Source organism: Sus scrofa, chromosome 2 (assembly GCF_054392235.1).
Source record: "Sus scrofa isolate SSC_HxYL_T2T_F1_AM1 chromosome 2, Sscrofa_HxYL_maternal_Yorkshire_Landrace_v2.0, whole genome shotgun sequence".
Lineage (NCBI taxonomy): Eukaryota > Metazoa > Chordata > Mammalia > Artiodactyla > Suidae > Sus > Sus scrofa.
The window spans coordinates 21,567,864-21,581,772 of record NC_139384.1 but is presented as its reverse complement, the minus strand read 5'-3'; the positions used below and the strand labels follow the sequence as shown (position 1 = coordinate 21,581,772).

Here is a 13,909-nt window from a genome sequence, read left to right as displayed (position 1 = left end):
CGGATTTCGGGCGGTGGCGCCGGAAGTAGCGGCGGCGCGTGACGTCAGAGGAAGTGCCTGTTGCCGCGGCCTGCGGTTGGCAGTTACTGGAGTCGGTGCTCCACTCTCAAGGTTCCCCCGACAGCAGGCGGTGGAGCAGGCTGAAGCAGCGGGAGCAGCGGGGTTTGTTTTAGGACCAGCGGCTTTGAACCTGCGCGCCCGGCTCCGAGGGCAGGTGCGGTCTCCTGGCTTCCCGCAAGGTGCCCGGGGCTGCGAGTGTGGGGACTGCCCTTCACGGACGACCGCAGGGACCTTATGCAGGGTCGAAAATAGGGAAAGTTGCCAAACCTTAGTGAGAGGACCTGGCTCTTGCACCTGCGAGGATCGCTTAATATGCACTTCGACCGTGAGGAAAGTATTGGTTCCTCTGTTTACAGAGGAAGAAACGGGCTCAGAAAGGTGAAGTCATTTGCCCCAGGCCTGCAGCTGAGAACTGTCAAGATTCACAGCGAGTCCTTTGGTGCCAGAGCCCTTGCTCTGCACTGCCCCAGGTTCTCATGCATAATTTGGGTAAAGAATCCTGGCATGGACGGTGGGGTTAGTTAACAGTTTCTGGGACACTGAAAATGCAGTAGGTCAGGAATGGGGCTCTGGAAGCTGTATTTTCAAAAGCCGTGGGAAGTATAACACATCGTTTCCCCGTGAACAGAGCAAGAGCGATAGATAATTGTCATGTTAAGCTTTTAAGGCCTCAGTTGAGAGAAAATGTCAAACGGCGGCTTCCTCTACAAATCTTGTGGGATTGGAAAGTTGGTATTTGATTCTGTCATTCACTATTGAGGCAGATGGCAGCCTCTGTCCTCTCCCCACCTATTAAACGAGAAGCCTGACTTAGTACAAGGGGGAATTTGTTATACATACACATTCCCGAGGCCAGCCTGTTTCTACTGAAATCGGAAGGTCTGGGGGTGGGGCTGGGAATCTAGGCTAAATTAGCTATACAGTGAGCCTGTTACCTTTGAGAACTTGAGATGTAAAGCTGTCTTAGACCCATGAAGAAATGGATTTTAGGTTCAGAAGGTGCCCAGAACCTTCGCGTTTTTGTTTTGTTTTGGCTGTGCATGCTCCTATATTTGCTGTAGGTTAAACTTTCATTAGCAAAAATGTTGAATTAGTGTTACTGGGCATTATGAGGTGGATTTTTTAATTAGCTGAATACTGAAACACAATAACATTTGAACTTTAATCTGCCTACTACTGATTGATTTCCTGGGTGACACAGGGTGAGCCACTTAACTTGTGGTCCTTATATACTTGTTTGTGATGCTCTCTTATGTCTTATAATCATGTCTTGTTACAAATACCTGTATCCATCCTACATCAGATCTCCTAAGACAGGCCATGGGTATTTTTAACAAGCTCCCATAGAAGTTTGATGCAGCCTGTGATAATGGAATATGGAAATGCCCTAGGAAACTGAGTCTTAGCCTATTTCTGAGTGTTCACGTAGGTGGAATTTTATAGTTTTCTAATATTCTGCTCTTGGGAGACTCACAAGAGTAATGTATTTTATGATAGATCCTGGGTTTAGTTTTTTTAGTTTTTGTTTGTTTATTTTTGCTTTTTTAGGGCTGCACCTGTGGCATATGGAAGGGGTCAAATTGGAGCTGCAGCTGCCAGCATACACTACAGCTCATGGCAATGCAGGATCCTTAACCCACTGAGCAAGGTGAGGGATTGAACCTGCATCCTCAGGGACACTAGTTGGATTTGTAACCTGCTGAGCCACAACAGGAACTCCTTAGAATTTTTTAACATTTACTTTCTTGTGAATGAAATGAAAGTACTGTGCTAAAATAAGCATTACAAAAGATAAACATTAAAAACAACATCCCAAAGGAGTTCCCGTCGTGGCTCAGTGGTTGGCGAATCCGACTAGGAACCATGAGGTTGCGGGTTCGATCCCTGGCCTTGCTCAGTGGGTTGAGGATCCGGCGTTGCTGTGGCTCTGGCGTAGGCTGGCAGCTACAGCTCCGATTAGACCCCTAGCCTGGGAACTTCCATATGCTGCAGGATCGGCCCTAGAAAAGGCAAAAAGACAAACAAACAAACAAAAAAAAATCCCCAGGTGATTTAGTAGGCTCCTTGATTGAGGTATTGTGATGACAAGTTGATTTTATGTAGAAGCTATGATTGCCATTGAGCCATCTTGTCTGCGTGAAAAGATTATAATTACCTCTTGGTTGTCCAAGCCGTCACAACTCCAACTAAAAAGCATCTTTTTTTTTTTTTTTTTTTTAAACAGATACTATTGTGTGATCTAAATCAGGCAATGAAATCTTCTGGAAGCTAAGAGCAGAAGCCTTTTTGGTCAACATGGAGGACAAAAGACGGCGAGCTCGAGTGCAGGGAGCCTGGGCTGGTCCTGCTAAGAGCCAGGCCATTGCTCAGCCAGGCAAGAACCTATGGGGATCTCATGTGTGGGGGTGTGTGTGTGTGTGGTCGAGTATCCTCTTCTTTTATATATATCCTTTTGGTTGATAGTGGTCTCGCATTTCAGTGGATGTTATTTAAAATGAGGCTGATGTTTTTTTCTAATTCTGTTGACGATGAGCTAAGGCTGATCTTTAGTATTCTTCAGTTTAGTCACGATGCTCAAAGCTTTCAGGTGTGTGTTGAGGTCTTCGATTGACTTTCCTAATTACTTTTTAGATGTCAGAGAGGTCATCTCCAAGTGGATCTCATTGGTCCTTGCTCAGTAGAGGGTGATGAGAGCACACTTTCCCCTGGTTTGAGTCTCCTCTCTCTCCTTGCTTCAGCTACCACTACTGAGAACCGTCTCCCACAGAGACCTGGTCAGACCTGGATGAACAAGGAGCATCTGTCTGACAGACAGTTTGTGTTCAAAGAACCCCAGGAGGTAAATTCTTGTTTCTTCTTCAACAGCAGCAAAGACTTCTTTGCAAATAATACTCATATAGTAGGTACTCAAATAGTGACTGAATAGAATCACTGGGAGGAGAGTTGAAAGGAATCTAATAATAATGAAATGTGGAACATCAGTTTCTTAGTATGTCTGAGGAGTCTTTGTGTTCTGCCCCCAATTTATAGGAATATATAATTCCTGTTTTGTTTTGTTTTTTTGACAACGAGGCACACCATGACTAGAGGTTAGAGGTTAGACCATGACCAGAGCTTGCATTAGTTATCTTGGTTCTGACAGTCCTGAAAACATGCTAGTGCAGCAAATTGCTCTGGAATTTGAAATTTTAGCTACTACAATGCCTGATTTTTCTAAGCTCCCCTCCCCCACACCATGGGCAAAATGTAAGAAATGGTGAAGATTCACTTTTTTAATAACGTAGGGAAAAAGAGCTAAAAATCAGTCATCTTGCTATAGTAATAACTGCATAAATAATGATTAACCCCTTTTTTTCTAGTATATTTTCTATTTTTAAAAATCTCTTGAAAAGAAGGTTTTTCCAGAGCTGCTGGCTGCTGGGAAAATGGATTAATTCTAATTTTTGTCATCGTTTACTGCCCACTAGCAACTATGAAGTGGTTCTAAGAAGAATAAAAACAAGAGTTTCTGGTGGCATAGTAAGAGCTTGGAATAACAAAGGGATAATTTTAACCCTGATTTATTTTGACTACAAATGAGAGGATATGGCAGTCCTGCAGGTAAACCTCCCTGGGGATTTGGGATCATTTCACAAGTAAGATCTGGCTGTTTTCCTGCAGGTGGTACGAAGAGCCCCAGAGCCAAGAGTGATCGAGTAAGTAATTTGCTGCCTTCCTGTAACTGTTGCCTACAATGAAATGAAGGGCCCAAGATCTATTCCTATCTCAGATGTCTTTAAACTTGGTCTTTTGAGAAGCCTTTCTGAATTTGCTGATGGTGTGGAAAATGCAGCAAGATATCTGTACATTAAACTCTGACTCTGGTGTAGATTTCCTGACCCTATTTCACTGATGTATCTGCAGAGAGTAAGCTAAAATATCTCCTAGGTAGAGACAGAGAGGCATTTTTCCTGAGTCATTGAAAGATGGCTCTTTGAAAAACCCTTAGGTACCATTTTACTAGCTGTGCTTATAAAAACTGCTGGAAATCTAGATGCTCTTTCAGTTCATTTAAAGCACATAATTGTTCCAGAGCAATTAAATGAGAGTAAACTTTTCTCTTATGTTGATCTGTGTCTAAAGTATTCTTTTCCAAAATTGATGAAAGATGCTTTGACTCCTCTTTTCCTTCTTCTCATTTTCCATATGACGTAGATAAATTATCAGTAGAAAACATCCTTTTATTTTAGCAAATTAGCATTATTGCTAATGCTTATTAGCAATCTGTTACGTTGTCTGGCTCTTTGCAGATTGACGTACCTATATCTTAGAAAAATTTGAAACTAACACATGTCATCGTACCTTCAAAGAGGGTATGTAGTTGTGGCCTTGCTACTAGTTAGCTACATAACTAGTTGTTAGGCAAGTTATTGCCATCTCTCTGGACTTCTGTTTCCTTGTCTGTAATATTTAAGGTTTGAACTACATAATCACTTAAGACGCAGGAAAGGTTTAGAGAAGGTGATCCTGAGCTGAGATTTTGAAGGATGAATTAGAATTTTCTCCTGGACCAAAGCTGGGGGTGCTGGACGGCAGGGAGGCATTCCAGTAGGTAGAAGAAAGCATGGGGTACATGGTGGGGTGTATTCAGGAGATTCCAAGCAGTAATTACTGAGGATGATGAGTCCGTGGGAAGTGTTAGTAGGTGGAGCTAGATCGGGGGACCTTGTACCTGTCTACTGTATCTCTGTTCCAGGACTCTCCAAGGGGGTGCTCTATTTGGTGCCCCTTTGTGTGATAGTTTGTTGCACCATATCAGCCTCCATTATAAAGGGATGGAACCAGAGTTAATTTTATCCCAGTCTTTGTCTCTGTGGTCTGATTTTGTCAGATTCTATTCCCAGTGCCATTTATGATGTAACACCATCTCGCCACTTACCTCAGTGATAGAAGAAGGGGAGGCTGTGCTTGCCTCATAATGCACACTTACCATGGAATTATTTTGGTGAGCTAGCACTTTGTGAACTCCAAAGGACAGTCCTTCCTTCTACTACATGGAGTATATTGATTTATCTGATACTAATAAGTCTGTTTTCTTTGTTTCTTTAGTAAAGAAGGTGTGTATGAAATCAGCCTGTCACCCACAGGCATATCTAGGTAAGTAAATCCTCTCTGGAAAGGGACTATAATTACCACTGAGTTATAGTCTCTTAAAATATTCTACTCCCTTGCTTAAAGTAGGTAACTTCTGCCCCATAAATTCATGGGGAGCAAGTGTTTGGTAATATCTCCTTTTTTGTTCGTTTTTTTAGGGCCTCACCTGCAGCTTATGGAAGAAGTTCCCAGGCTAGGAGATTGAATTGGAGCTGCAGCTGCTGGTCTTTACCACAGCCGCAGCAGCCGGCCTTTGCCACAGCCGCAGCAATGTGGGATCTGAGCCGCATCAACAGGAACTCCCATTATATCTCCTTTTATACAGTATTTCTAGTTTCAAAACTTTTTTGTAGCCTCTCTGTCATGTATAGTAACCGTTATTTCCCCAGTTTTTCAGATGGGGAAATGAGTTCCAGAGAGATTGAGTACTTTTTCCTAGAGCCTAGAGTTGGGTCTAGCCTCAGCTTCAATGCTGAGAGTGATAGGTTATATCATTATTAGATTACATAATATGCATCACTACATATGTTATTATATTAATCATATGTTATATATATTATATAATAAGTTATTGTTACATAAAGTTAGATTTCAGTAGAATTAAAGCATATGTGATTTGGGGTATGTTAGGCATTAGTCATTGAAAAACACTTTGGGGAGCTCCTGTCGTGGCGCAGTGGAAATGAATCTGACTGGGAACCATGAGGTTGCAGGTTCAATCCCTGGCCCCGCTTAGTAGGTTAGGGATCTGGCATTGCTGTGAGCTGTGGTATGGGTCGCAGACGCAGCTAGGATCTGGCGTTGCTGTGGCTGTGTCATAGGCCAGCTGCTTAGATCTAGCCTGGTAACCTCCATATGCCACGGGTGTGGCCCTCAAAAGACCAAAAAAAAAAAAAAAATTTTTTTTTGGAAGCATCACCTTAGTGCATGTCACTATAAAATAATGAGACATTTAAAACAAATAATCAGAAGTTACATATCTAAATGAATTGCTTAAGAAGAGTTGCAGTTGGACTTGTAGTCTCTGTAATTAGTCCAATGGCACTGCCATTGTTATAAACCTTTTTGGAACTTCCTTTTTAAAGCAAGTTTTAATAGTCGCACAAGAAAACCAGTTTGCATTATTTTGGTTATGGCTCATTTTTAACCTGGTATGGCTTCAGGTGATCTTTGGCTCTTTTAGTTTAGTTTAGTTTTTTAGGGCCACACCTGCAGCATATGGAGGTTCCCAGGCTGGGGATCGATTTGGAGCTGTAGCCACTGGTGTATGTCATAGCCACCGCAACACAGGATCCAAGCCATGTCTGCGATCTACACCACAGCTCAGAGCAATGCCAGATCCTTAACCCACTGAGCCAGGCCAGGGATCGATCCCACAACCTCACAGTTACTAGTCGGATTTGTTTCTGCTGCACCACAGTGGGAACTCCAAGCTTTGGCTCTCTTAAAAAATCATTTTACAATATGTGTAAATCAACTCGCTGTGCTGTACTCTATAAACGTATACAGTGCTCTGGGTCAATTATATCTCAGTAAAATTGGAAAAAATAATAATTCAGATATACACATTTTAAATTGGGCAACTGGTTAAAATTAATTAATAAACTACGTGTTATACTATTAAAAAATCAAATGCACCTTCAAAGAGTAAAATGTTACTACCAACAAGGCTGTTGAAGAGAATGTTCCATGAGCTTTCAGAACGTTTCTTAAGAAAGATGCCCAGAAAGATTTTGAGCTGAGTTGGCATTGTTGAAATAAGTGCCTATTCAATGAGAGGAAGAACCCCCTCATTCGGATATATTTCTTTTGACGCAGTTATCAATGGTCACTTTCCCCTGCAATTGGCATAGTCTCAGAAGACTACCAGTTGTTAAAGGAACACAGGGCCAAGTATTTTATTAGTTACTTTAATAGTCACTTTTCACAGTCACCCTATGAGGTGGAGATCATCTTTGTGTTACAGATGAGCACAACCAAATTTCAGAGAGGTTAAGTAACTTGCCTAAGGTTTCACAGCTAAGCAGTGCTGGAGCAATATTTGATTTATATCTATGAAAGCTGCCATGTACCTCTTTATCCTTCACTGCCTCTTTTATTTATCTTAATATGAAGGAATTTATTGTACATCCAGAGCATTGTGACCTGGGTGATATTAAGCTCTGCTTGCCACAGGAGGTGTGGTGAGATGATTTTATCCACCCACCAAAGGAAGCATCATCCAGATTAATTTGTTCTGCTGATGGTTAGAGTCTAACCCATCTTGTTCTGTGCTCTTTAGTTAATAACTGTTCTTTCTGCATCAAGGGTGTGTTTGTATCCTGGCTTTGTTGACTTAAAAGAAGCCGACTGGGTATTGGAACAGCTTTGTCGGGATGTTCCCTGGAAACAGAGGACCGGCATCAGAGAGGGTAAGCAGATCTCTGAGATCACGGTTGTTGCTGCCTGGTCTCCCTTTCCAGGACGTTTTCCAGTACCATTGCTTCTTTGCACCACAGCATCCTAAATAGATTCAAGCTTAACTGGTTCCCTAAGGATGAGTAGGAAGTAGCCTGTCAAAGGGGACAGGGAAGAGTGTTCTGGCAGAAGAAACAGCAAGTGGTTCTCAGAACATAGCAGGATATGGGAGTTCAGGGAACCAAAGGAGGTTTGGTTTGGCTGAACTGTGGTTGATACATTTATCTCCCTTTGTGTTTGCTCACTATTTTACTCCTTCAAATGGTGCCAACCTTCCTCTTTCTTTGTAGAAACTTCCAGAGCTTTTTTTTCTGATTCTATTTGGTGTAGGCTCTTTTGTGGTACTTCTTACCAGCTTTTGATTCTCATTTTAGTGTCCCTTAGCTTCTGCATCTGTAGTATGCTCCTGAGCTTGTCCAGGTTACGGGACTTGGAACAAGCTCCTCCGAGGGCATCCACAAGTGACAGAACCTGCTATACCAGAGGTGGTCACTGGGGGGCGTCTGTGCTATAGCATAGACTTTCCTTTCCGACACATTGAGGAAGTTTAAATTTTCTGTGAGGAAAAAGGCAAAGAAAGTATACTGGCATCATTTTTGTGACTCAGGCATCAGAATGAGACTCTGCTCTTTCAGGGCAGCCTTCTCATAATTTCTAGCAGTATCTTTTGCAGAGCTTTTGGTGACAGACTTGGCTTTGATTGCTGGCTATGTCTTTCAAAGTAATTGTTAATTTTAGCAATTAAGTCATTTTCTGATCCTTAGTTTTCTGATCTATAAAATAGAGGTGATAATAATACCTATCTTAAAAGGTTATTGTGATAATTAAATGAGATAACACATGATAAGTACTTACCAGAATGCCTGGTATATAGTAAGCCTTCAATGGATGTTATCTGCTTTTATTCTTACTGTTTCTATTTGTAGTGGTTGATATCAGTTGTAGGAAAAATAGCATATCGATGAGTCACTCCCTCTCCAAATAAAATGCACATCAAAAACTTTTGACTAGGAGTTCCCGCTGTGACACAATGGGATTAATGGCATCTTTGCAGCACCAGGTTGCAGGTTCGATCCCCAGCTCAGCACAGTTGGTTAAAGGATCCAGCATTGCTGTGATGTTAGTTAAAGTTGTGGCTCAGATCTGATCACTGGCCTGGGAACTCCATATGCTGTGGAGCAGCCAAAAAGAATTAAAAAAAAAAAAACTCCAAAACCCAAAATAACTTCTAAAATTAGCTACATGCGCTGGTTGATCAGAGCACTTTTCTTCATTTGGGATCAAAAGGGCTTATACAGTGGTGGCACACGGGTGAACAGATTGTCTTATGTGGATGTTGGTGCCCCAGGTTCCTGCCTACAAGGGTTCAGACTCCATATCGTACATTTCAGACCTTTGCTAATCTGAACCTGTCTGTTCCACAGTGTGACTCTCACTCTTGTTTATGTCAATCACTGATGCAAATAAGTCATACGCATCTTCACCTCAGAGCTTTACCCATACTGTCTCTGCCAGTGTACCTTCTCTCTTGTCACCCCCATTTTAGCTATAAATCCCACGCCCTAGAGGAAGGTAGAAATTTGGGTCAGAGCTCATCCTTGCTCTTTTCTATTTCTCAAAGCTTCTTCTACATGGCAAGGCGTGGTGTTGCCACTCAGTAGGTACACCTTGAATAGCATTAAACTGTTTCAAAGGCCCTGTATTTTCTTTCTTAGATGTAACTTACCAGCAACCAAGACTTACAGCATGGTATGGAGAACTTCCTTACACTTACTCAAGAATCACTATGGAACCAAATCCTCACGTATGTTGGAATGTTGTTGTTGGTATGACTTTATAGACTATATACTATAAATGTAGAGTACTATAAAATGATAAATTACCTTGCAGAGCTGCTCGATGGCTCCTAGCTCAAAAAATCCTCTGGGTTCAAACCCTGAGTCTTTGTGCTCATGCCCCTTGATGTGCTTTGGATCCACATCGAGTCAGAGGATGAGAAAAAAATGAACTAAAATAAACTAGAACCAGACTCAGGGGTTTCAGAAAAAAATGAATCATTTCTTTTCCTAATCTCTCCCTTCACCAAGCTGTTCTGACTGTAGCCCTTCTGTGTACATCCTGGTACACATTTGTTGGGGGGCCAAATCCTTATGACTGGACAGTGAGGTCAGAATGTTTCTTTCCATTTCTCAGGCTCGTTTGCCATTTGTGAAAAAATCCAGTGCCTTTCTTGTTGACTTTGTATGCATTCTATGGCTGCAGTTCTTAGACTTCTAGCTTATCATTGCTTTGGCTTGTTTCTACTGCCTCTTTTGTTTTTAAAAATTTCCATGACAGACAAAGGATTGTAGTATATAAATTAAGCTTGTCCAGATGACGGAATTAAGATCCAAGAAATAGCTCTCTGTTTAGTCCCTGGAATCTTGCCTTTGGCAAATAATAATATGTTTTTACTGAAAGAGACTTTGAAGGAAATGGAGTTTCGCTTATGGCACTGGAATAAAGAGAAATGTGACACATTGTAGAGCCTCTGGTAATTTGTAATCATAAACTATTTTGCTAAGATGTTCAAGGATAAAATATTGACTGAAGGGAACGTGGCTTTTTCATGTGAATAGATAGTTGTATGCTTTGGTTTCTATGGCTACATTTAAAATGTGATCCAGGGAAGTGTGAGACTCTTAATATCTGATTTGGGACCATGAAGAGAATTGAATGAGGTCGTCCAGCATAGACTGCTGGCCGTGTTTCTGTCAGAATTAGTTGTCTTCTTGTCAACAGCCATAGCAGAGAAGTTGAGGATTAAACAGCCTGTGGGGAGGAAGTTCTTTCTTATTCAGTCTAGTTAATCTTTTAGAACAAGACTTCTCAACCTTGGTATTACTGATAATATTATTACTTAAGCTGGATAATTCTGGCCTAATATTACTGATTGTCATTTAAGCTGGATAATTCTTTCTTGTTGGGGTTGTCCTGTGCCCTGTAGGATGTTTAGCAATATTATCCATGAATTCTGCCACTAGATGCCAGAAGCACCCCTCACCCAGTCATGACAACCAAAAGTGACTCTAGACACTGCCACACGTCTGCTGAGCATTGCCCTTGATCAAGAACTGCTTTAAGACACATAAGATTTGCTGAGTAGAGCGGCCACTTACGTTTAGGGACATTTTGACAATTCTTCAGAAGAATTTTTTAAATGACCATCCTTATAATGTGAGTAGTAGGCATTTATTATTGAACATTTAGAAACTATAGATAAATATGAAGAATATTAAATTTTTTTGGTCTTTTTTTAGGGCCACCCCTGTGGGATATGGAAGTTCCCAGGGTCAAATAGGAACTGAAGCTACTGGCTTACACCTCAGCCACAGCAACTCCAGATTTGAGCCATGTCTGAGATCTACATCACAGCTCGTGGCAACCCTGGATCCTTAACCCATCAAGTGAGGCCAGGGATCAAACCTGCATCCTCATGGATACTAGTCGGGTTCATTATCACTAAGCCACAATGGTAATGCCAAGAATATTAAAATTTTGGGTAACACTTCTGCCTCATGTTTTGGTTCCAATCTTTTTTTTTTTTTTTTTTTTTAAGAGCCATACCCACAGCATATGGGAGTTCCCAGGCTGCAGTCAGATCACAGCCACACCCATAGCAACGCCAGATCCAAACCTCGTCTGCAACCTATACCACAGCTCATGACAACACCAGATCCTTTAACCCACTGAGCAAGGCCAGGTATCAAACCCGTGTCCTCATGGTTACTAGTCGTGTGCATTACCACAGAGCCTCAACTGGAACTCCCGAATCTTTTTTTTTTAGACAATCATATGTAGAGAATTTTTCTATAAAAATAAAACCAATTATGTATATACTGCATTTTACTATATCATTAATATACTTTAGTGTCATTAAATGCCCTTTTACAACATTATATTGAATAGATAAGTAGTAGTTCATAATCTATGTATAATGTAGTTTATTCAAGCAGGCCTCTGTTGGATATTGAGGTAGTCAAATTAGAATTCTTTTTTTTTTTTTTTGGTCTTTATAGGGCCGCAACCACAGCATATGGAGGTTCCCAGGTTAGGGGTCGAATCAGAGGTGCAGCCGCTGGCCTACACCACATCTCCCAAAAACCAATGCCAGATCCTTAACCCACCGAGCAAGGCCAGGGATCAAACTTGTATCCTCATGGATGCTGGTCAGATTTGTTTTCTGCTGAGCTCCCAAATTAGAATTCTTAATTTGAATTTGGCTGGCTCATAACTTTGTATTTATTATTTATTGCTAATAGATTGAGTTTTTATACCATCTGGAACAAAATTAAAAGAGATGCCCTTTTCTCAGATTTTTTAAGGGGGAATTTGCTAGTGCGTGCGTGCGTGCGTGCGTGTGTGTGTGTGTGTGTGTGTGTGTGTTGGGGTACTAATTTAATTTAAAATTTTTTATTACCTTCACCCTAGTATCCCTTAGTATAGGGGCAGATTCAGTCACAGGAAATTAAACTTTTAGTCTTTGTTCAAATTAATCTTATATGAACCCAGTGTGTGAAAATGAAAATGTGCCTCGACTCCCTGGTTGGCCCGCCAGCTTGACCTCTCCTTTCTCCTGCTGTGATCCCAGAGGCATCTCTGTGGAACCTAGCTCTCTACAAAACACTGTTTGAAATCCACTGAATAGGTTCTTTTATTTTTGTGATTCATGTTTTCTCATACTCTTTTCCTCAAATGTCTTTTAAGGATAGAATGTCTTCACTACATGGTGAGATGACGCTGAATTTTAATGTAGACGTTTGGTTCAGAGGGATCTGTATATAGAGTATTGGTTGGAGAGTCTAAATTAATCCTCTAGATCATTATTCCCTTTTCACTCCTTTCCTCCTTACTTCACCACCAAAAATAACCAAGAAAAAATATATACCCACTTAGAAACATAATGCCAACTTGGTGTTATCGCAGTGCTCTGTCCCTAAGCAAGTCAGGGAAGTGCTAATTAGTTTCTCAGTCACAGTTTGAAAAGCTATCATCCTCCTCTACATCCTTGTGATTCTTGCTAAGTGTATAATCCTAATAACATCTGATCCTTATCCCAATGAAGATAAGTTTAAAGCTGTAAAATAAATGGAAAATACATCTTGCTAACATTATTACGGAATTTCACTTTGAAATTTATTCTCTTGGGCATAGGTTAATTTAATAACATTTGTTTTATTTATTTAAGCTCTGTTTGTTATGGCTTTTTATTTTTTAAAATCCTCTGCTTCGAGTTGCTGAATAGACATTTTTCCAAAAGAAGACATACACATGGACCACAGGGTCATGAAAAGATGCTTAACATCATTAATTATTAGGGAAATGCAAATCAAAACCCCAGTGAGATATCACCTCACACCTGCTAGGATGGCCGTTATCAAAAAGGCAAGAAATAACAAATGCTGGTGAGGATATGGAGAAAAGGGAGCCCTCATACACTGTTGGTGGGAATTTAAATTGGTATAGCCACTATGCAAAACAGTGTAGAGATTCATCATCAAAAAATTAAGAACTACCATATCCAGCTATCCCCCTTCTGGTTATCTACCCATGTTTGAAAAGATATGTGCACCCTTGTGTTCATTGCAGCGTTATTTACAGTAACCAACATGTGGAAACAGCCTAAGTGCCCATCAGTGGGCGAATGGACAGATACCACCCCTGCCACACACACCACATTAGAATACTACTCAGCCATAAAAAAGAAGAAATTTACCTTTTGTGAGACCATAGGTGGACCTTGAGTATATTCTGCTAACTGAAATAAGTCAGAAGGGAAAAGGACAAATACCATATATTTAACTCATGTGGAATATTTAAAAAAAAAAAACTAATAAAATAAATGAACAAACCAAACTTGTAGATGCAAAAGACAGAGTAGTAGGGGAAGGGACAGAAGGGAGGGCAAAATAGATGAAGGGGATCAACTGTATGATGATTGATGAAAATTAGATTTTTGAGGATGAGCTTGTTGTATATAGAGGTAGAAATATAATGTTATACACATGAAACTTCTATTGTTATAAACCAGTGTTACTTCAATTAAATAAATAAAATTCTCTGCTTAGAATGTAATAATGATATCCATAACAAAGAATATCAGCTTTTCATATGATTTCCACCTTACAGCAAAGCTGAGTGATTCCCACATATGCTCCCAGATTTTTTCCCTCACAGTAGTCATGGGATATACCTAATAGTAATAATACGCTTTCTTTTA

General features: G+C 40.7%; 2 protein-coding genes across 6 annotated transcripts in view; both read left to right on the top strand.

Moving 5' to 3' along the window:
• The first annotated feature begins 65 nt into the window (after nt 1-65).
• LOC100521486 (putative inactive 1-aminocyclopropane-1-carboxylate synthase-like protein 2) overlaps nt 66-13,909 on the top strand; it is a 175,174-nt gene continuing 161,330 nt past the window's right edge. Inside the window, exons 1-6 of the mRNA XM_021083163.2 lie at nt 66-214; nt 2,285-2,434; nt 2,799-2,899; nt 3,721-3,755; nt 5,149-5,196; nt 7,501-7,604. The gene's annotated coding sequence lies outside the window, so the exon portion shown is untranslated. The remainder of the gene's footprint in view (nt 215-2,284; nt 2,435-2,798; nt 2,900-3,720; nt 3,756-5,148; nt 5,197-7,500; nt 7,605-13,909) is intronic.
• ALKBH3 (alkB homolog 3, alpha-ketoglutarate dependent dioxygenase) overlaps nt 66-13,909 on the top strand; it is a 39,299-nt gene continuing 25,455 nt past the window's right edge. Inside the window, exons 1-7 of one of the 5 annotated variants that reach the window (XM_003353890.5) lie at nt 66-214; nt 2,285-2,434; nt 2,799-2,899; nt 3,721-3,755; nt 5,149-5,196; nt 7,501-7,604; nt 9,366-9,454. In XM_003353890.5, coding sequence (XP_003353938.2) covers nt 2,356-2,434; nt 2,799-2,899; nt 3,721-3,755; nt 5,149-5,196; nt 7,501-7,604; nt 9,366-9,454 — 456 coding nt within the window. In that variant the 5' untranslated portion in view covers nt 66-214; nt 2,285-2,355. Of the gene's footprint in view, nt 531-2,284; nt 2,435-2,798; nt 2,900-3,720; nt 3,756-5,148; nt 5,197-7,500; nt 7,605-9,365; nt 9,455-13,909 lie in introns of all 5 variants that reach the window. The other 4 variants (XM_021083167.2, XM_085011399.1, XM_085011400.1 and 1 more) reach the window with 4 other exon arrangements.